This window comes from Jaculus jaculus, chromosome 19 (assembly GCF_020740685.1).
Source record: "Jaculus jaculus isolate mJacJac1 chromosome 19, mJacJac1.mat.Y.cur, whole genome shotgun sequence".
Lineage (NCBI taxonomy): Eukaryota > Metazoa > Chordata > Mammalia > Rodentia > Dipodidae > Jaculus > Jaculus jaculus.
This window is the reverse complement of record NC_059120.1, coordinates 22,119,237-22,142,887: the sequence shown is the minus strand read 5'-3', so window position 1 is coordinate 22,142,887 and position 23,651 is coordinate 22,119,237. Positions and strand designations below refer to the sequence as shown.

General features: G+C 36.9%; 1 protein-coding gene across 4 annotated transcripts in view; it reads right to left on the bottom strand.

Moving 5' to 3' along the window:
• The window catches only part of Fnbp1l (formin binding protein 1 like), a 129,499-nt gene that overhangs the window by 8,036 nt on the left and 97,812 nt on the right, over positions 1-23,651 (bottom strand). For 2 of the 4 annotated variants that reach the window (XM_045138097.1, XM_045138098.1), the window contains exons 7-14: positions 21,288-21,416; positions 17,747-17,893; positions 16,505-16,708; positions 15,053-15,211; positions 10,090-10,104; positions 6,674-6,783; positions 2,914-3,046; positions 2,465-2,559 (exon numbers count right to left, since the gene is read on the bottom strand). In XM_045138097.1, coding sequence (XP_044994032.1) covers positions 2,465-2,559; positions 2,914-3,046; positions 6,674-6,783; positions 10,090-10,104; positions 15,053-15,211; positions 16,505-16,708; positions 17,747-17,893; positions 21,288-21,416 — 992 coding nt within the window. The remainder of the gene's footprint in view (positions 1-2,464; positions 2,560-2,913; positions 3,047-6,673; positions 6,784-10,089; positions 10,105-15,052; positions 15,212-16,504; positions 16,709-17,746; positions 17,894-21,287; positions 21,417-23,651) is intronic. The other 2 variants (XM_045138099.1, XM_045138100.1) reach the window with 2 other exon arrangements.

Genomic DNA, 23,651 nt, shown 5'->3' with positions numbered 1-23,651 from the left:
GTTTCACTGCTCCTTTTTGGGTAAGAGAGCTAGTACTCCCTAGGGGTGCACCAGACCTGTGGTTAGTGCACAGAGTTGCTACAGCTCACCAAGGCCATGAGCACAGCCTTGTACAGCAGTCCTGAGAATCGTCAGATACAAGCAGCACACAGAGATCTTTGCCTGGGTCAGCCACAAGGGAAGCTCCCTCCCTCTGCACTAAACCTGGAAGGAAAACTGCCTGCAGCTCTGGAAGATCATCAGAAGCAGCCTTAACATATAGCCAACATAGTAGGAGAACAGAGACAGAGAAAATCTGAGTCTTAAAAGTATCATCTAGCTTGTCCACTAAGCCTGCCAATGAAGCACACTTTTACTTCAAGACAGTATGACTATTCATTCAAAGATTCCTAATTAAAATAAGAGCTTAATTTGCAATTAACCATTTGAACAGACAAGTTAGGAACTTAGAAAATCCAAAAGAACAGACAATAAAGAGATATTTTATTTTTTTAAACATTTTAAATAAAAAGATTAAACAAAACACATTTTTAAATATTTGCATTTAATTGGGAGAGAGAGAGAGAAAAAGCAAGTATGGCCTCCTGCCACTGCAAATGAACTCCAGAAGCACGTACCACTTTGTGCATCTGGTTTTCCATGGGTATTGGGGAATTGAACCCAGGCAAGCATGCTTTGCAAGCAAGTGCCTTTAACCACTAGACATCATCTAGCTTTTTAAAAAAAAATTATTTATTTTTTTGAGAAGAGAGAAGGAGGGGGCAAGTTGAGAGAGAATGGGCACACCAAAGCCTTCAGCAGCTACAAATGAACTCCAGACACATGTGCTACCTTGTGCATCTGGCTTTCATGGGTACTTTGGCTTTGCAGGCAAGCACCTTAACTACTAAGCCATCCCTCCAGCCTCTTAGTCTAATTTTTCTAGTCATTACATTGCTATATTAGAGACAGCACTCCCTCAAGAAGTGACTAGGGAGAAGGAAAGCAGAGAGAGATACTAACACTTGTGAAGCACACACTATTGTCAGTTGTTTTATTTTTAGATCCTTACTAACAACTCTGTACAATGAGTATTTTAACCTTCACTTTAAAAAAAAAAAAACAACTGAGGTTAAGGAAATATTTTTAAAAAATAAGAAGAATAATTTGGGCTGGAGAGATGGCTTAGTGGATAAGGTGTTTGCTTGGAAAGCCAAAGGATCCCAGTAAGCCAGATGCACAAGGTGGCCCATGCATCTGGAGTTCGTTTGCAGTGTTGAAGGCCCTGGTGCACTCTCTCTCTCTCTCTCTCTCTCTCTCTCTCTCTTAAATAAATAAATAAAATATTTTTAAAATAATGAACTTGCTCAAATTATGCAGTAATTAATTAGAAAAGCAGTAGAGGGACTACCTGGGAAGAATGGGTTCAGTGGAAGGGGAAGAAAAGAAGGTAATGGGGGCTGATTATGATTAAAATACATCACATACATGTATAAAAATTGGCAGTAGAGCTGGAGAGATGGGTCAGCAGTTAAGGCACTTGCCTGCAAAGCCTAATGACCCATATTCAATTCTCCAGTACCCAAGTAAAGCCATATACAAAGGGGTGCATGCATCTGGAGTCTATCTGCAATGGCTGGAGGCCCTAGCATCTCTCTTCTATCTCTCTCTCCTTGCAAATAAATAAGAATAAAAAAACTGGCAAAAAATTTTTATAGAAAAAATTTACTATAAGTTATCATAATCAAATTCACTGGTTCACCAAAAACAAAACAAAATAAAAAAACATGAAAGTAGAGGCAGAACTACTTGGAAAAGGGGATCAGTGGGAGGAGGAAGAAGAGGAGAAGAGATGGTAATTGTAATCAGAACATACTATATACATGTATAACAGTCTCATAATGAATTATTATATCTAATATGTACATGCTAATAAAACTTTTAAAGATAAACTTTCACATTATGTCATAGTTAAGACATAAACCAAGATCTCATAACAGACCTCTCAAATTCTCCTCAATGGTAAACCCTAATATATAAAACATTTTATTATGGAAAAAAGATTTGTAACAAGGAAGAAATACGGTGCAAAAACATTGAAACTTGGGAAAATGTCAAGCTTTAAGCAATTTGACCTAATTTATTTTTTTAACCACATGACATACAACTGCACATAAACCTTAAGAGATCATCTTCCGCATGCCAGGGACTCCTTGCCCCCCGATTGTAGCTCAAAATTTTTTATATTCCTAGCTTTGATTTTGGATGTATGATAAATTTGCAATTAAACAAGATGAAATTTCATATTTACCTTCAACTCCTATTAAAGGGATAGAAAATTACTTAGATTCAAAAGACTGATGTTATTCAATGCCAAACATCAAATTAGGGAGAAGGAAAAAGAACTGCATGACATCAAGACAAAAGGGTGAGACAAGCTTGGAATAAAGAAGGAACACAAATAAAAATGCAAAAACCCACTGACCTTTCCCGTCCCTGTGTGACAAGATGGTTTATGTCACTACTGTGTCTTCTGTCTCCTCTCCCGCCTGTTTTGCCTTCAACTTCAGAAAGCCAAGCCTTGTGAGGGGAAAAAAAGCAACTTGAGCTCTGAATGTTCAAAAGCTCATAGGATGCTCTACATTCAAAATACACTAATACACTTTGAGATTTTATGACATAGTTCTTAGAGATGAGAATCCAATTTAACCAGTGATCAACCTTAGATCATTTTAAAAATTATATGTGTTTAGCTTCATATAAAGGTTCAAATAAAACACTCCAATGAGGTATTACTTTATTAAGTACCACGATACATTTAGGTCATAAATCCCAATATTAAGTACAAATATTAGAACAAAAGTCTAGGAAAACTCAACTTACAAGCTTATAAAAAATAAGTTATGTTACACAACTGCTGAGCAACAAATGTACCTCATTCTTGTGGATCTCCATTCGTAGGCGGTCAATGTTATTCATGGTTTCTGCTAATTTAGGCTGTAAACTTCCTGGATCCCCCATTTGTGGATTTTTCTCATATACATCTTTCATTTTGTTGAGGGCATCTCTGGGAAAAAGATAGAACCACAGAATTAAAGATTTACCTCATGTATGTTTAGATGAGAGCTTCATTTGTCTTTGGGGACTCAAGTGCAATATAATCTTAAATACAACCATGTTTCTAAATTTAGATAAATGCATCCTAATTAAAGACAATTTGCATAAAGCTGACAATATTTATAGAATCATAATTTAAGGAAAATATCTTTTAAAACTTCTAGTGACAAAAATAAGATTTCATTTATGTCTTATATATCTGTATTTCCATATACCTACATAGGTTTAATAAATGGCTAGTAGAACATTCAGTATTCTTAAACTCATCCTGCCCCAAATTGAACCTTGCTTGCTTTGGTGGTTTAAGATTGTTAAATTGCCCAGATTGTCATCAAAATCTTAATCCTCTTGAGTGCTGGAATTATGTATGTATGCCACTGTGCCCAGCTATAAATCAAACTCATATTACCACCCAGTTACACTATTCCATCAATGCTCCTTATCTTCATAGAGCATCACCATCCTCCTACTCATCTATGCTAGAAATAGGAATGCCATCTTTAACTTGCCACCCCCAATTCAGTCATGTGCTACTTGCTCTAAACCTACCTCATCTTCTGTAATCACATTACACAGGCTATGTCCAACCCGCACTCCCTGACTACAACCTTCCCACTAACACTCCCTCAAACTCACTTCCTTCTTGACCTGGGGTTACATTTTCTTTTCTTTTCTTTAAAAGTTTTTTTGTTTATTTTTATTTATTTATTTGAGAGCAACAGAAGACAGAGAAAGAGGCAGAGAGAGAGAGAGAGAGAGAGAGAGAGAGAATGTGTGCACCAGGGCCTCCAGCCACTGCAAACAAACTCTAGACACATGCGCCACCTTGTGCATCAGACTTACGTGGGTCCTAGGGAATCAAACCGAGGTCCTTTGGCTTTACAGGCAAGCGCCTTAAGCGCTAAGCCATCTCTCCAGCCCTTCTTTTCTTTTTAAAAAATATTTATTTATTTAGAGAGAGAGAGAGAGAGAGAGAATGGGCATGCCAGGGCAAATGAACTCTAGACACATGTGCCACCTTGTGCATCTTGCTTACGTGGGTCCTGGGGAATCGAACCTGGGTCCTTTGGCTTTGCAGGCAAGTGCCTTAACTGCTAAGCCATCTCTCCAGCCCAGGGGTTACATTGTCTTCCCCCCTCCTCCCCAGCTTTTGCACATACCCACTGGCTCCTTCTTTGCTCAACTTTTAAATGTCTGTTACATAAAATGACAAGAGGTTTCTTATCTCATCCTACACTCCTCTTTGGAGATATTTTATTATTTTAATCTTCAAATAATTCCCAAATGTCATGTCTCCAGTTCTCTTTCCTAAATTCTAGATGTCTGTTACCAAACTCAACTGGATACTTCCATGTAGATTATTCATAAACTCCAAAAATCAAAACTATTACTTTTGCTCCAAATTTATTTTTACAGCCAACTCTCCTGAGCTACATACAAGACTTTAAGTCCCCTATCTACTCCCCCTTCCTCTATATTGTGCCCCTCATATACCTTTCAATGACTGTTAGAATACATCCCCAGTCATCAACTTCTGGACATTCCCAATACCAACAGAACTCTGCAGAAAAGTATTTACGCTCATCCTGTAACTTTTCACCCTCGTCTTGTTATTATACCATACATCATTTCTAAGTCCTCCTACATTAGAAAAGACTGCAGGTCATGGCAAGAGCATTCACATTTCTGTGCCTTTACTCTCATCTTTCCCAAGTCTTTAAACGCTCCTTGCACTTCCCCTCATTTGCTTGTCTAAATGAAAATATCCTATTCTGCTCAAGGTCCAATTCCACTACCTGGGTTAACTCTGGCATTTATCAACTAACCACCCTTAGACAAAGTATGTATGCCTAATTTCTAGTCTCTCCATCTATATAATAAGAACAAGAACCTTAGAGGGCTATTTTGAGGAGTTTAATAACATGCACCATGTCAAATGCTTACATAAGAGTCTAGTATATAAAAATCCCTCAATTAACATTCCACTGAACTCGAGCTGCATGTGGTGATTCATGCATTGCATCCAAGCACTTGGGAGGCTGAGGTAGGACTGCAGTGAGTTCAAGGACAGCCTATACTACACAGCAAGTACCAGGACAATATGGGCTTAAGTGAATTGAAACCCTGCCTCAAAAAAAAAAAAAAAAAATCTACTGAATTCAATTTTTGCACCCTCCCCCCAAAAACCCTGAAATCTATGAAAGCATAAGAGATGGAGATGGTAAAACTAGGGGCTGGTGTTTGTTTCCAGAGTCTGGCAGCCTACATTCAAATCCCCAGCAACCACATAAAGCCAGATGTTTATATGGAATTTGTTTGCAGTGGCTGCAGGCCCTGGCACACCTATTCCATCCCCCCATTATATATATATTTTTTTAATTTATTTATTTGAGAGCAACAGACACAGAGAGAAAGACAGATAGAGGGAGAGAGAGAGAATGGGCGCGCCAGGGCTTCCAGCCTCTGCAAACGAACTCCAGACACATGCGCCCCCTTGTGCATCTGGCTAACGTGGGACCTGGGGAACCAAGCCTCGAACCGGGGTCCTTAGGCTTCACAGGCAAGCGCTTAACCGCTAAGCTATCTCTCCAGCCCCCCCCCATTATATTTTTTAAAAGAGGTGGTAAAATTACTCTTAACAATGAATCATCAGGCTTTGTTTTACAAGTTTATAGAAGCCATAAGTATATACTAATAACAACTTTTAAAAAACTCAGCAAAAAATTCTCAAGCATTTTATTTTTACCTATAACCTGGAAACTATACTTTTCCAGTTTATATTTTTTTCTCAAAGGGTATTTCAATTGGAATGTATGGTATTGGGGGGTGGGGATGGTGGTAGTGATGGGAACTGAACTCAGACTCAGAATGGTAGGCAAGTACTCTACCACTGAGTTATATAGCTCCAGCCCAGGACAATGTTTTTGTTGTTGTTGATTTGTTTTTTTTTTTTTTTTTTAAGGTAGGGTTTCACTCTAGATCAGGCTTTCCTGGAATTCACTATGTAGTCTCAGGGTGGCCTCAAACTCACAGCAATCCTCCTACCTCTGCCTCCCGAGTGCTGAGATTAAAGGCGTGTGCCACCACGCCTGACCTTTTGTTTTTGTTTTTTGAGGTAAGGTCTCACTCTAGCCCAGGCTGACCTGATATTCACTATGTAGTCTCAGGGTGGCCTTTGAACTCACAGTGATCCTCCTACCTCTGCCTTCTGAGTTCTGGGATTAAAAGCATGCACCACCATGCCCAGCAGGACAATAATTTTGAAACATTCTATATACCAAATCTGGACACATCATCCCAAGTTGATGCTAAGGAAGAATGATGACATGAGGGCTAGAGAGATGGCTTAGCAGTTAAGGCACTTGCCTAAGAATTCATGGTTGACTCTCCCACATAAACCAGATGCACAAAAGGTAAGGTAAGTGCAAGGTTGCATATGCCCACTAGGTAGCACAAGCAGCTGGGGTTCAATTGCAGTGGCTGAAGCCCTGGCATGCCAATTCCTTTCCTTCTTCCCTTCCTCTCTCTCTCAAAAAAAAAAAAAAAAAGAATGACATGGGACTTAAAGGAACACTACTTTTGGTCTGATTCCTTCTGTAGTCCTCGGTTAAGTTCATCAATGCGCTGCTGTAGTTTCTTCCGTCTCTGTTCTGGTGGCAGGTGACTAAAATCTTCTAGTGCTGGGCCCTGAAAAAAAAGAATCTAAATCATTATTAAAGACATTTCTAAGAAATTTTATTTTTTAACTGCACCTGCTATAGATAGATACTACTTTAATTTCATATTTGCCTCAAACAACCCTTTTATTTAAAAAATCTACATAGATATGTGTATCAGTGAAGACAATTTTATTAAAAAGAGAGCTCATATTTCAGTCCTTTTTAAAAACCATTATGCAGAATAGGCAAAAACAAAACAAAAACAAAAAACAATGACCAAATATAGGTAATTGGTCATTGTATCACATTATTTTCAAATTTTGCAAAGTTAAAATGGATACATGTGGGTCTTCTTACAGCAACAACAACATGGAAACACATAACATTTCTCATCTATACAAGCTATTACTTTATTGTGTTTTTATATATAACCTTCCAAAATCAAACCCATTGCCATATTTAGAATACTATAAATGTTCAAACTAAAATATGAAGAGTTTATATTAATTGAGCTACATAAGCAAACTTACCTCATACATACAACTACTTAAAGAAATATACTGCATTGGGCTGGAGGGATGGCTCAGCAGTTAAGACGCTTGCCTTCAAAGCCAAAGGGCCCAGGTTCAGTTCCCCAGGCCCCATGTAAGCCACAGATGCATGAGGTGTTGCACGCATCTGAAGTTTGTTGCAGTGGCTGCAGGCCCTGGAGGGCCCACTCTCTCCCTCTCTCTCAAATAAATAAATAAATAAAATTTTTAAAAAGAAATATACCACATATAGTTTCTGAATGACATTTATTAAACCATTCTTTGGAAACAAACAAATCTGATAATTAAAAAATAAAAGGTGAGCCAGGTGTCGTGGTGCATGCCTTTAATTCCAGCACTTGGGAGGCAGCGGTAGGAGGATCAGAAGTTCTAGGCCACCCTAAGACTACAGTGAATTCCAAGTCAGCCTGAGCAAGAGTAAAACCCTACCACAAAAAACAAAACCAAACAAAAAAAAGGTATTGTCTACTAATTAGAAATTAAAACTAAGTACCTCAGCAATTCCTGAATGAAGCTTCCAAGTAAACTTCAAGAAAGGATATAATCCTTCTTTTACCTTTTTTTTTGGGGGGGGGGGATGGTGGTATCAAGACAAGATCATGCTATGTAGCCTTTAACTTAAACTCAAGATCCTCCTGCCTCCACTTACCAAGTGCTAGGTTTATAGGCAGCATGTCACCATACCTGGCCAGAACTCTATCTACGCCCCCGCAAGGTAGGGTCTCACTAGCTCAGGCTAACCTGGAATTCACTATGTAGTTTCAGGGTGGCCTTGAACTCATGGCGATCTTCCTACCTCTGCTCCCCAATCTTCCTACCTCTGCTTCCTGAGTGCTGGGATTAAAGGCATGAACCACCATACCTGGCTTGATAGAACCTTCTTTAGGAAGGATTCTTAATGTCTGGACATGCTTTAATGCTTTCATATTCAAGAATCTATCTAAAGTATAAAAAAGTATTAGTATATAAATGCAGATATTTTTATAATTATGTATTTTCCTTCATTTTTTTTAAAGACCACATCTCACTAGGTAACCCAGGCTAGTCTCAAACTCTCAATACTTTTGCTTTATCCTTCTGAGTTTTGGGATATAGGAATGTTTCACCATTTTGTTCTTGAATGTTATTTTAGCCAGTATTACTTAAAGTACATTATTAGAGATTACAACAAAACCGTATTAGCAATTATTGAACCCACTTAACATTAACCAGTATTGACTTTATATGTCAAAACTATTACTTAATTTTTCTTTTCAAAATGTTATTTTAAGAATATGTATATACTTCAATTTTTTAAGAATATGTATATACTTCAAGTTTTTAAGAATATGTATATACTTCAATTTTTTAAAGAATATGTATATACTTCAATTTTTCAAAGCCTCACTGAAATTAAGCTTCCAAAGGTTTTGATCTTGGGTCACATGCCTGTGACATATGCTAAACAGCTTGATTTCACTGACTACGAACATTTCAGATACTTGTCAAAAAGAGAAGCCCTCACTTTCAGGATGAGCCATGATCACATTTTACATTTAGCAAGTAACAGCACCCCTAGGACTCTCTCCCCAGTGACCCACACAATGGGCACTCAACGAGCTCGCTAGCTAAAAGCAGGGCACTTGTCTAAGTGGCTTTTGTTTTCATATCTCCCAGTCATCAAAACCCACACTGTCAATCAGCCAAATCTGACCTAAATAATGGAACAGCAAAATTTCCCATGTACAGTTCCTTTACAATTAGTAGTTCATTACTGACATAATTTGTCATATTCTTTCTAATTTGGAGTCTAGGTATTAAGTTTTTACGTAAGTGTCAATGATAAACTTCAATGAAAAGTATAAAATTATTCAATTTAGTGACCATATATTTCAATGTAGTAGGACTTTTTTGTAATATAGCAAACTAACCATTATCTATGAGTGAGTCTGCTAGTTTCTGCTTATCCCTAATCACATCCTGTTATTGAATTAATAAACAGGAGATACATAGGTACTTACATTTCTAATATTTCACTTCAACACCATAAACTACTCTCACAGTAAATGAAAACTAAACTCATTCTATTTTAGAGAAGAAGCCTTCTGAGGCATTTGACAACTTTTCTTACTACAAAGGAACTAACTGATAAAAGGCCCAACTCTGTTAAAAAAAAAAAAAGATACACCGTAATTTGGGGACAGCTCTTCATAACATAGGTCCATCAATCTGTGTGAAATAAATGTACAAAGGAACATCCCAAACACCGACACACCACACACTCACACACGCAAGAGATTATTTATGCTTCTGCTTCCCTTCACTAATGTAGGAGAACAGAGCATTGAATCCGCAATAAAATTAATAGGAAATTTCTTTCCTTTCTTTTTGGACAAACCCAGTAATTCTTATGATAAATTGCAAATTAGATTTATATGATTAGAAAGGCATTAAATTTTTTTTCTAAATTTTATGTATAACATGCATAACAATGGACTTTTGTTCCACCATTTAACTTTAAAAATAATAATTACAATTTTATTCTTCTCTATAACATGATAAGGACTCTCTACCCAATAACATTTAAGAATTTAATGGGTCGATGACAGTTAACCACATTATCTTCTAATCTATGACATCAAAGGGTATGGCATATGTTGGACTATGGATTAAATTATAAGAAGAAAAAACACAAACAATTGAGGGCGTGGGATGTAGTTTACCACTTGTTTTGAATTAAACAAAACAATGTTTTGAGATTATTTAATGTTAGCACAGTATATAGATCAGCACACAGGGCTTACCATCTTCACCGACCACTGAATAGTTCAATGGAAAACAGAAAGAAATGGCAAATTATTCACATGAAACTATAATACAGAAGATGCAGTAACCTATCATTTTTTACAATACCAAAATAAATCATGTACATTTTATAATCCCAACAATTATGCCAGAAAAAAAATTTTTAAGCACATTTTGGGAAAGCAAATTACTTGCACACACACACACACCAAAAAAAAAATAAATAAATAAAAAGAAAGAAAAAAGAAAAAGCACACACTAATGATAATGGGCAGATATTTTCTAAGTTTAACTAAACTCAGAAGTAAACAGCAATTATCTACCAGCAATCATGCATTTTCCTTTTTAAAAGAGAATTTTACAAAGGTATTTTTTTCCTTATAGCACTCATTTTCAAAACACTAACATTTGAAAAGATGAATGAAAAGGAACTATTACTAGCTGTGGAAAAGGAAATATCATATGAAAAGGTAAAAAACCAGAATGTCCTTCCCAGAGTACTAAAGAAAACACCACTACCTTAAATTTTATACTTCAAAACATTATTTTGGACTTAAATATATCACAATTCGATAAAGCTAAGCTAACATTCTTATTTTAGTTATTGGTGTTTTTTGGGGGTTTTTTTTTTTTTTGGTTTTTTTTTTTTTTTTTTTTTTTGTATTTTCAAGGCAGAATCTCACCCTAGCCCAAGACCTTCCTTACTTTGTAGTCTCAGGCTAGCCTTAAACTCACAGTGATTCTCTGCCTCCCAAGTGCTGAAATTAAAGTTGTGCACCACTACACCCATTAAGGTACTATTCTATTTTGGGGTTTTTTGTTTGTTTTTTTTGTTTTTGTTTTTTCAAGGTAGGGTTTCACTCTAGCTCAGGCTGACCTGGAATTCACTATGTAGTTTCAGGGTGGCCTTGAACTCATGATGACCCACCCACCTCTGCCTTCCAAGGGCTGGAATTAAAGGCGTATGCCACCACGCCCGGCTAGATGCTGTTCTTAATGTACATACACATTAAAACCTTTTACTGTATGTACACATTCAAAACACTATCAGAATAATGAAGGCATTACCCAGAATCAAATTCCCTGAACATACCTCCTATATACAAATATACAGGTGGAATTTTGCTTTGAAAAGACATTTCTGTTTTCCAGGTTTCATTCTGAAATTCTTATGCTTGGAAAACAGCATTAAAATCATAACTTCACTTTTAGCAAATTGAATATACTTTATTCTTTCTGAAAATATGCACAGTGTCTCAAGAGATCAACCACAGTGCTCCCATAACATCAAAGTACCACACATACACCATTCTGAAAGTTAACAGGATTCTATAACTGGCATAGAATGTAAAACACATACACACACACACACACTCTCACACTTTCACTCTCTGTCTGTCTGTCTGTCTCTCTCTCTCTCTCTCTCTCTCTCTCTCACTCACTCACTCACTCAGAGAATGATTTTAAATATATAGCAAGCTTTACAAATTTAGTCTTCATACATACTCATCACATTTGGCTAGCAGCCTTTAAATTTTTCACTTTTTCAGCTGGGGACATATGTTGATGGTAGACTTGCCTGGCATGTACAAGGCCCTGGGTTTAATCCCAAGCACCAAAATAAATGAATAACATAAAATTCATTTTTCCTTGTTTTCTAAATTATGTTTTAAGAAGAGAGGTCAGACACAATTTCACATAATCATTTGAAAGAAGCTTACCAAATATATCTGGCAAAAATATCTACCCCTTATCTCTGATGAGTTGGTCATGTATATTAATGATTATGAAGAAGAAATGACATGTGCTACCCATTGTCTCTCTGAACTAAACTTAACATTCTTTAGACTGTCAGTAGTTTAAGATTAAAAAAAAAAAAACCTATCACAAAAACTCGTGCTCAGAGAATAAAAAGTTTTAAATTAAGCAAAGATACTCATAGCACTCTTTAAATGCTATTAAACAAAAATGTATACAAGACATAAGATATTTGAAGTACTTGGCTTATTTTTTTGTGATAGATTTCACCAGCTACATTTCTGAATGTTGTAATTTTAGAAAATGGGTATTTTCTATTTTAATATCTTTTAGAGAAAACAGGAAAATTATAACTGAAGTTCCAAATGTTTCTGTTTTTAGCTTATCTGATTTAACTAACAAATGGAAAATAAATTTATAGTTAACTGAAGTTCTTTATAAAAATATTAGAGACATTCTGTGTTTTAAAGTAACAGATGCTCAATGAAAAAAATCCTACCCTCATATACAAATATTTTATTCCTGTAACCTAGAAAATTTCATCTTAATACATAAAATTTGTTGAAGTAATTAGTTGTATTTTATTTTAAAATAGGCTTAAATACTGAAAACTATATTCTGAATATATGTTGACCCAAATCATGGACTTATTAATAAATCTATTACTTTAAGAAAGGAGTGTCTAACGAAGACCAAATGAAGTAGTTATGGGGTAAAAACTAAGCTTATTATATTAAGCAGTAAAGTTTGGGTGTTCCCCAAATATCCATTAATGGTTAGATCTAAATGTCACAGAAAGCAACTATAGAAACTTGCCCCCAGAACAGATCCACTGGACCCACTGTCAAACCCCAAAACAACTGCTCTGACAGATGGGAACTATATGCGCTTTTTTTTTTTTTTAAACTTTTTGGGAAAACAATCTCCAGCAAGACAAGACTTTCTGACTTGAAGGGAACAACTCTCCATCTTTTAGAAATCTCATGACCTATCTTGTAAGTTTAATGGACTGAAACATCCATGTACACTATGTGAAAACAAAGCACATGTACCAGCTTATTAAGGTTTACTTCTCTTCTGAATCTATTTTTATGAAGTTTTTATGTGCAAAGAAAACACCTCTGTGTATTAATTTTGAAATATTACCTAGTAAAATGAAAATATCAATCAAAATTTCTCAATCCCAAAGCTGTAATACTTTCTTCCCTGCTCCATCCTCTAATCCCCTAGTTCAGTTTGTCATAATTTTGGGCACTCTGTGCTATTCTTTGGTTTGTAACTGATAGTAAAACTAGGTTTCAGCCTTCCAAAACTATAAAAATAATATGTGCTATCTAGAATTAAAGTAACATATGAAAATAAAACTAACAATGATAAAGCAAAAATGGTTTTTAAGTACTACAGCTGTAAAATTCTACCTGCAAACTTTCACACAAATGAAAGTGCTATATTTATGCTTTCCTCTCCAGCCTGTGTCCTTACTGCCTAAACGTTTTTCACAGAATTACATTTACTACGCATCTCTATGACAGAGAGCAGCTCAGGACTTAATTCTCCTCTTATAACTCAGGCAGCAGAAATCCCAAATACGATTTCTACATTCCTCAAACAAGTATTAAGGGCTCTCAAAAGTGACAGATAACCAGCCTTGTTGTAGGTATAATTCAAACTCATGCAGGGGCCTTTCAAAAGGTCATGAATTGCCTGTATTATTGACATACAAAATTAGGTACGGCGGATGTCAAGAAGCTTATGTCACTAGGGGCAAAAAGGGAAATGAAAGATGGTCATCTCACACAGGAACTTACTTCTGCATCCCTCACATCAGTGAAGTTTCCTGTATGGTTTTGGTACAGGTATAGATCATAATGAAATCTTGCCCTGATCTATTTTGCTCTGTAATTGGTGAAAATGCAGTTTAATTTCAGAAAAGGCTACAGAAATGGAGAAAAACAGAAGAGAAGGAAAGCATGGAAAGAGAAGGGAAGACCTCAGCATGATTTTACTGTTACTGGATGACTTCTTGTCTATGGATTACTACACTTATGTTTTTCACATGGCCAGGAAGTCTTACAAATAAATCAATATTACAGGCCCTAAATATTAAGAGCACAACTCAAAAACCAAACAGATACAAGAAAAATTTGAGGGCTGGAAGTATATTTTAGTGACTGAATGCTCAGTACATACAAGGACCTGGGTTCAATCATCACAACCAAGAAAGAAAAATTAGCCTCACTCCATAATACGTAACACTAATTATTTATCAGCAGTGTGACAGTCATTGCCAAGAAGCAGCCATTGCCAAGAAGCAGCTTAATACTGTACTTGCATTTTACTAGCCTATAAATCTTCATTTGCAGAGTATTCTTAGGAATAGGTAAAAATGTCAAAGATGAACTTATTTAAAAAAAAAGCGAAAACTAGTAAAAGTTTGTAGAGTATTTTTAATTCAAGAAAACGTTCTCTATAAGCATTACTTAGTAATGCCTGAGTATTTTACAGGCTTTATAATTTTCAAAGTACTTTCTAATGTATTAATTGGATCTATAGCAGACCTTATATTTAACATGCCTTTTTTTTTTTTTGGAAAGCATCTCACTATATAGCCAATGCTGGCTCTGAACTTGCTATGTAATGCAGATTGGCCTTAAATTCTCAACCCTCCTGCCTTAGCCCCCCAAGTGCTGGGATTACAAGTATTCCTGGAATATGTCACCATATTGGCTTTTTAATTTGCACTATTATATTCAAAATTATGTTTTATACTTTTTAAATTATGTAGGGTATTTAAAATTGATCTTGACATTTTATTGTCAACAAAACAAGACTTTATAAAACTGGCAGGTGAAGTCAGCATTAGTGACAAATTATTACAAGTCCAGTGACAAATTACTGAAAGTCTTAAAAATGTAAATACATTACAAGACAATGGTGGACATATGATTTCACATAAACAAAAAAATAGCTAAAATATGGTTGTACCCAGCACCCTCTTTATAATACCATTCTTTTTACAGTTGAACACTTCAAATGTTATAAAGAGGAGTTGTTTGTACTTGAGGGCAGCTATACTTAATTCTGTGATGTTTTTAAACTATGTTATTTATAGGAGAGTGCCTTATAATGAGGGTGGAGAGTATTAAAAGCCACACTACACACACAATTAGGCCATCATGCATTTCAACCCATTATTAAACTTACCCCTCTTTTGAGGCTTCTGAAAGAAGGAATTCTGGGCTTCCCTGTTTTTATTTCATTCATACAATAATGCACGGGCTCAATGGAGAATGTGAGAAACTGGGACCCATTAGGAGTACTGGATGTGAATAAACTAGTAGGGGTTAAGGGTGGGGACTGTGGCTAATATGGAAATAAAGAAAGGAATCAATAAGCCAAGTGTGCATCGTTTTTTCCTATATGAAAATTCTATTTCTGGCAACATATTTTTCACAAAATATACCTCAAATAAAGTTTTCTATAAAGATACTTGTAAGAGAATATAGTTTTGCCAAAAATTATTATTCTAAGACGACAAATTTACTTTAAAAATATATCACTTCACTTGATTGTTTTCTACAATCTGATAAATTAAAATATAAAGCACACTAATATAGAACAATATGACCTAGATTAACAATAAATTTTCTTCTAGTTCCTAGAATATTAGCACCACCATGGATTCCTATTCAGGTTACCTTTAACTTGTATTTGTTGAGAGAGAAAGGCAGCAGCTATACTTGAAGTTATCACACAAAATATTAAAACTGTAACTGACAGACCAAAAAATTCATTATATTCAAGACTTTCAGACTGCTTCGATTTCATCCTTATTTCACCTTTTTATATAAACTTTGGTATTCCTTCTATTTCTAAGCTGTTCATGTACTCTGACCTGACTACAAAAGGTCTACCTCTCAGCTTGCCTTAACATTATTATTAAAAGCATTCATTGCCAGGCATGGTGGTGCAAGCATAAAGCCTGAGTTAATTATAACTAAGTTTTTAAAGATATTTATAGATATGAAAGCTGAATTTTATATACATTCATATATCAAGATCAAAGAAATAAATTAAAATAATCAAGTATACTTAATAAGTGCAGTTTATCAGGTTAAAGGCAATATGATAGCATTACACTCATGTATTCCATTTGCTGTGTTCTGAGCTGCACTCATCTACCTAAAATAAACAGCACGAAATGCTGGGGTTTGACAAGTGTAGACGCTCTTAGAAAACCGAAGGTTTTTTTTTTTAACTCAAGAACATTGAGTTCTTATTATAATCTCATATGAATAATAAAATTTTATTAGTATGAGCTACAAAGACTAATTCTGAATTTACTATCACTGTTCTCAATCATTTGTCCTGAGAATTTCAATGCTAGCAGTATTTTAATTTGAACAAGTTTCCTTAGAAATTCTGACAGAAAGTATATGCATATAAAATTTCAAAAACGTAAGATTAACAACTTAGTTAATATTCTTATGAATTATTAAGTGCTGCTCATTTTTAATTAGTGAAAGGTTAACTGAATCATTCAAATTGAAAATACTTATTCTCCATTAATAGGATACTATTATCCAATCAATGTCTACATTGGTTTAATTGACTTACTAAAAATGTCGGATTTTATGGGAACTTTTTGAATTTTACCTTTGGCTTCTTTCCAAAGAGCCACAATTTGCCCTTGGCCTTCCCTACTGTGGTTTTGGCATCCACCTTCCCACTCTCCTGTTTGGATGCACTGATGGTCCCATCAGAAATCGTTCTATAAATATGCTGACTGTAGTCTTCAAACGGAAAGTCTCCTGGAGGTTCAAAACCAGACTTGAAGGAGTCTACCACCATTTGAGAATCCTATGTACAAGAAACAAATATTTAAAACCATTTTTACTTGCTTAAAATGCTACATTAGCTTTCAAAACTTTAACTGGAATAGACACAAAAGCTTAAAGAGATAGTTTTACAATAATCAAAGTTTTAAAGTAAGTAATAGCTTCCTGTGAAAGTTGAAATAACTCTTTTGTATGTTAATCCCAATGGAAAAGCACACTATCTTATGAATTACTTGAACATGTGTGTGTGTGTGTGTGTGTGTAAAATGAACATGTTTTACATATATGTGAATATTGGAACTCAAAATGAAAAGAAAAGCCAAAAATTCTCTTTTTTTAAAGTTAAGGATTCAGTTAATTAGAGAAAGGCTCTTCACTAGTATCTGCTTGATAAGCTTGCTATGAATACTAAAATATGTGGCACATATCTGCTGGTTCTCTATGTAGTGTCAGGGTGGCCTTGAACCCTGCTGGTTCTCTAAATCTAGTTTTCTCTTGCTCTTCCCCTATAATCTCTTGTTTCTGGCAATCATGTTTTTTAGTTACTTAATCAGCACTGGCTGAAAAATGACTAGCTATATGGCTCTGCTACATTTTAACCAAGCTACAATACTCCATTTATTTCCATGCTGTTTTCTCTGCTTCAGATGCCCTCTTTCATCCTCCTCATGGGTCATCATTCTACACACTACTATGTTTCTTGATCCAACTCAAATACCAACTGTTGTGTTAAAGGCAACACAACTATGTACCTGTCTGTCTGCATCCTTCTCTAACCTTTCATTAAGTTCACAGAATAAGACATAACACATAGTTCAAAGATCATGGTCTTGGTGACAACTAAAATGTTAGTGAGAAAAGAGCCCTAGACAACTTCTTTTAAAGAACCAGAACTTTGTCAGCTCTCAGAGCTCAACACATATGCAGGAACACAGCTTCCTGTAAGGCTTTCTTCTGTGGAATGTAATTTAGCACTCCCTCTGTCCCAGCCCATTCTGTTCACTTAAACTGCAGACATGCACCACAGGCATGACTCCAGAGACAATTATCCAGCACTTACTCTTCTTTCATCAACTGATTTTGCTGCAAGAATCATTCCTTCCAAACACTTTGAGATGATGGGAATAACTTTGCGTTCAGAGTCTGCAAATCCGCGGTAACATTCACTCAGTTTAATTGTTCTTCGTTCATCCATTTCTTGTAGTTGCTAGCAATCAGGGATTTAAAAGGGGAAGGCTGAATTTTCTTACCATTCTGAAAAAGAGCCATTAGTGACCCCTCCCACCCAGAACCAGTAAAGATTTTTACTCTAACATGCTTTGTTTTTTTATTTATTAGCGAGAGAGAGAGAGAAAGAGAGAGAGGCAAACAGAGAAAAAGAGACCAACTGAGTATGGGAGTGCCAGAGCCTACTGCCACTGCAAACAAACTCCAGCCGTATGTGCCACTTTGTGTACCTGGCTCTACATGGGTACTGGGGAACTGAACCCACGCCTTCAGACTTTGCAAGCAAGTGCCTTTAACCACTGAACCATCTCTCCAGCCCCATCTTTGTTTTTAATACTATTCAACAGTGCTATAAAGATTTGAGGGCTAGAGAGATGGTCAAGCAGTTAAGGCACTTGCCAGCAAAGCCAAAGGACTCAGGTTCAACTCCCCAGGACCCATGTAAGCCAGATGCACAAGGTGGTGCATATGTCTGGAGTTCGATTGCAGCAGCTGCCTCTTTCTCTTTCTCAAATAAATAAAAATGAAATTTTTTTTTTAAAAAAAAGACTTGAAATTTTTACAATTTGAGGCTTGCTAAATAACAAGAGGAGGAAAAACAACCAAGGCTTTGAGTACATTCAAAACCTAGGTGACACTGATTTTCAAGTCTTAGCCCATAAGATATAAAATACAAGACTTATAGCTCCTTAAGTAAACTCAGAGTGCTTTAGTATGACCTAGTTAGATGAAGCATCCAGTGTACTGGACATGATCAGGCACCCAGATCCTACCCCAGTTTACAGCTTTACAGTGGCTAGTAGTAGGTTGGGGACATAAAGGAACAACAAATGTCACATTGTCAAAGTGGCACCTATATAAAAAATCCCCACAACTCCAAATTTACTGTCAAATGCCACTGGGAAGGACATTGGGATACTTGGAAACAGTGTGTTAAAGCTGCTATTTTCACACTTTCTATTTGCCTACACTGACTTTTGTCTTTCCCAGGGAGTAGGTACACTGACTGCTCAAGTCCCCAAACTCCTATAACCTTCCCATCACTTTTCTTTTTACTTTCCAATGCTTGGTAGTTTATTTACAAAAGAACTGCTTCTGACATCACAAAATGGCAAGGGTGCTCCATAACAAGTTTCAAACACTGAAAGGATCAGCCCCAAACAAAAGGATAGTTTCCCTCTCAGTTAAGCTTGCCACAAAATATGTAGACTTAGCTAGTAACCCTACCACAAGTCAAGACTGACAGGCTCAATGTGCTAGAGGAGTTGACACCAACTCTAGACCACCACACTTTCACTATACTTACTTTGCCTTTTGAAGGAAGAAAAAGTATAATTGGGCTGATGCTCTTTCCACATAAACTCTAGCCTTCTAAGTACAACCTCATTCAGCACTGTTTTTACTAACCTTCTTTCCTCTAACTTCTTTCTGAAAAAGTAGTAATTTGACCCTCATGAAAATACTAGGGTCTTCACCTATTTGGCAATGGCTCTATGATTAAGTGATGCTACACAGGCACCAGTAAGCAAGCTCAAAGCCTGAATTACAATACAGTTATGTTCTAACAGAGCCAGCAAGGCAGACAGGCAGAAACCAGACTAGCAAAAAACATGCTAAGATTTATTTATGTCATTTTTACTAATGCCAATGATTTTGTTATCAGTAAGCTAAGTCCTGGGCTGGAGAGACGGCTCAGTGGTTAAAGGCACTTGATTTCAAAACCTACCAGCCTGGGTTCAATTTCCAGTACCCATGTGTGGTAGTTTGAATATATGGCCCCCATAAACTCAGGTGTTTTAGTAAAGATTGTAACTTGGATCTCTGGCCTCCTGGCTGGAGGAGGTGTCACTGAGGGCGGGTCCTGGTGTCTAGCCCTAAGGAGAAACTGGGAGTGGATCTGAATTCAGCTCAGATATGTAAGAGAGCAACCTGAGCTCTGGGGTGCTGCTTGCTGCTTTTTGGTGCTGCTGGCTGCTGGCAGCTTTTCTCTCTGCTTCCAAGTATGGAAGCAGCTTCTTCCACCATTGATGGAGCTTCCCCTGGATCTGTCAGTTTGAAATAAACCTTCCTCCCCTAAACTGGGCCTGGTGGGATGGTCATCCCAACAACATGAAACTGACTAAAACTCCATGTAAAGCCAGAAGCACAAAGCAGTCCATGTATCTGGAGTTCCTCTGCAGTGGCAAGAGACCATGGCATGCCGTTCATATTCCCATATTCTCTTTCTGAGTCTTTCTCCCTACAAACACATAAATATATATACATATAAAATGTGTGTGTGTGTGTCTAAAATGGCTAAGTCCTAATTCATTATTTGTTTTTTAGAGAGAGAGGAAGAGAGAGGACTGGCATACCAGAGCCTCAACCACTGCAATCAAACTCCAGACACTTGCGCTACCTAGTGGGCATGTGCATCTTGTGCTTGCCTCACCTTTGTGCGTCTGGCTTACATGGGACCTGAAGAATGCAACATGGATCCTTAGACTTAACCACTAAGCCATCTGTCCAGCCCGCTAAGTCTTAATTCTAAGTGAGTAAGTTATAACATACAACCCCTATGAATTTACCCAGTATAGCCAAAATATTTTAATGATACAGTGCTGTAACTTATCTGAAAAAAAAAAAATCACCTTACTTGTAGGTGTGGGTTATTTGTAACACTTAACAATAAACATATAAGAAACATTGTGATGTAAGAATAAGGGCATTCACTTTTCAAATATATAATTATAGGGGCTAGAGAGATGGCTTGGTGGTTAAAGGTGCTTGCTTATGAAGCCTGATAGACTAGGGTTGATTCCCCAGTACCCATGTAAAGACAGATGCACAAAGTGGCACATGCACCTGGAGTTCACTTGCAGTGAATGGCAGGAGGCCCTGCAGTCAGTCAGTCAGTCAGCCTCATTCTCCCTCTGTCCCTCCCTCCCCCGCCTCAAATAAATAGATAAAACTATTTTTGGCTGGAGAGATGGCTTAGTGGTTAAGGCATTTGCCTGCAAAGCTAAAGGACCCAAGTTTGGATCCCCAAGTCCCACATAAGCCAGATGCACAAGGTGGTACATGTGCCTGGAGTTCATTTGCAGCAGTTAAAGGCTTGGTGCATCCATTCTCTCACTCCTATCCGCCTCCTTCTCCCTCTCTCTCTCATGAGCAAAGAAAAATATTTTTAAAAATATTTCTCACCACCTATCTTGGTTAGTAGTAAATCCAAAATATTCTGATATCTAAGATCTAATAGTTAAGTACAGAGGCTGGGAGTGGAGCTCAGTGGTAGACACTTGCCTAGCCTGCACAACATCCTAGTTTGATACTAAAAAAATTCAGGTTTTGCACTGAAAGACTAACTCTCTGAGCTCACACAGACCTGAGCTCACCTTGTAAATCTGAGGAATCACCACGTAGAAGTGCTTGTGCTGCTCCCCATTGAAATTCTGTAACTGTGCAGCATACTCATTCTTATTCTCGTCAGCCATGTGCGTGCGTAGGTTCAACTGCTGCTTGGCCTAAGGCAAAATAACCCAACAAATCAGAGAAATTCTCTTTTCTGAAAATTATACTAAAACTAGATTTTGCCAACATTAGGAGAATAATGAAGTAAGCTGACTCATTTGAACTCAATATCATTTAAATTTAAAAGATGCTTCCAGATTGTATTACCACATTCCCTCTCTATTGTAATAGTTCTCCCTCCTTGTAATAATCCATTCAGACTCTCCTTACAAAACTCACATAGAAAATAATAAATGGCACTATACCTCTAAACAGTACACTTTAAATCAGAAAAGGAAACAGGTAACTTTGGGAATATTTTAGGTTATTTACAAAGTAGTGAAATGTTTCTTTATAATCCACTTACACCCAATTACAATGTGAAACTAAAATCATGAGTGCAGAAAAGTAATTAAAATGGGTTTCAATAATGTAATATTCAACAGTAGTTTCCATCTCTACAGAACCATCAGCATTTTAATGTTTATTTAGAATATATTTCTAATTACTTAATTTCTTGTAGAAAGTCAATGAGTATACCTACATAGGTGAGAATATTGTAATATAAATAAAATCATTAATCTAAAGCATAGTAGAGCTTAATTTAAACAAATATCTGAACTATTCTTAAATAATGGGCAAAAACCAAAAAACCAAAGTATGAATTAAGCTTGCTGCAGTGGTGCACACTGGTAGTCCCAGTTATACAAAAGGTTGAGATGGAAGAATCACGTGTTCTAGGACAGCCTGGGCAATATACAAGACACCAATTTTTTTTAAATCGAGTTTATTTTTTACAGTGATCCATGGAAATCATTTCACATGTCAGGTCTCTAACTTGTGAAGCATACTGGGAATAAATGTCACTATTGGGTAGAGGGACAGTTCTGAAGATCAAAACAGGGCCTCATTGATAGATACTATGCAAGTGTTCCACCGTTGAGCTCCATCCCCAGAGCCCTGTATCAAACTATTCTAATTCTGGTTTCTACAGCTGTAGTTCCTTTCCTTCTAACTACAGACTGTAACTTAGCTCTTCTAAACTCAGAAACAAACTGATCTATGGAAACATGCTAGCCAAGACCTCACATAAATCCATAAGAATCTATTTAATCCACAATGTGACCATAGATCCAAATAAACAGTAAGTCCTATGGCGACTAAACAACACAAAGAAAAGAAAAAAAATGTGATGTTCCAACCTGGAACTTTCAGTACATATATATTTACCCTTGCCCTTTCTCTTCCCAACACAAGCCACAGTGGAACAGAGAATTCCAAATGCCCTAGCCCCAAATCCTCCTAATCTGTCAGGGGAAACTCCTCTAGTTTCTAGCCACTGGCTATGATTCCATGAACTATGGTCAGAGGTGGGTAAGGCTAGGAACATAAACAATTGAAACCTCACCTAATTTTCTAATAATTAAAGAGATGGGGGCTGGAGAGATGGCTTAGCGGTTAAGCGCTTGCCTGTGAAGCCTAAGGACCCCGGTTCGAGGCTCGGTTCCCCAGGTCCCATGTTAGCCAGATGCACAAGGGGGCGCACGCGTCTGGAGTTCGTTTGCAGAGGCTGGAAGCCCTGGCGCGCCCATTCTCTCTCTCTCCCTCTATCTGTCTTTCTCTCTGTGTCTGTCGCTCTCAAATAAATAAATAAATAATAAAAAAATATTAAAAAAAGAGAACATCCTTAAAAAAAATAAATAAATAAAGAGATGGCAAATAAATAAACATTTAAAAAAAAAAAGCTGGGTGTGGTGGTGCACACCTTTAATCCCAGCACTTGGGAGGCAGAGGTAGAAGGATCACAGTGAGTTCGAGGCCACCCTGAGACTGCAGAGTAAACAGCTTACCTCAGGAAAAGAAAACAAAACAAAATTGAGCACTGACATTCTGAATAAGATAGGCCAAACTAACTAGGAGACACATTACATCTACATTTCAAGAAGATTAGCTAGCTAGTCTCTCAACTTATCTCTGTGGACAAAATGAAGATGTGGGGCTGGAGAGATGGCTCAGCAGTTAAGGCACTTGCCTGCCAAGCTTAAGGATCCAAGTTTGCTTCCCCAGTACCCACACAAAGCCAGATGCACTAAGTAGTGTATGCATCAGAATTCATTTGCAGTGGCAGGAAACCTTGGTGCGCCCATACTCACTCTAAGTCTGTCTGTACCCCCCTCCCCAAATACACACATACATTTTAAACGAACATGTTTGCTGGGCATGGTGGTGCACACCTTTAATCCCAGAAC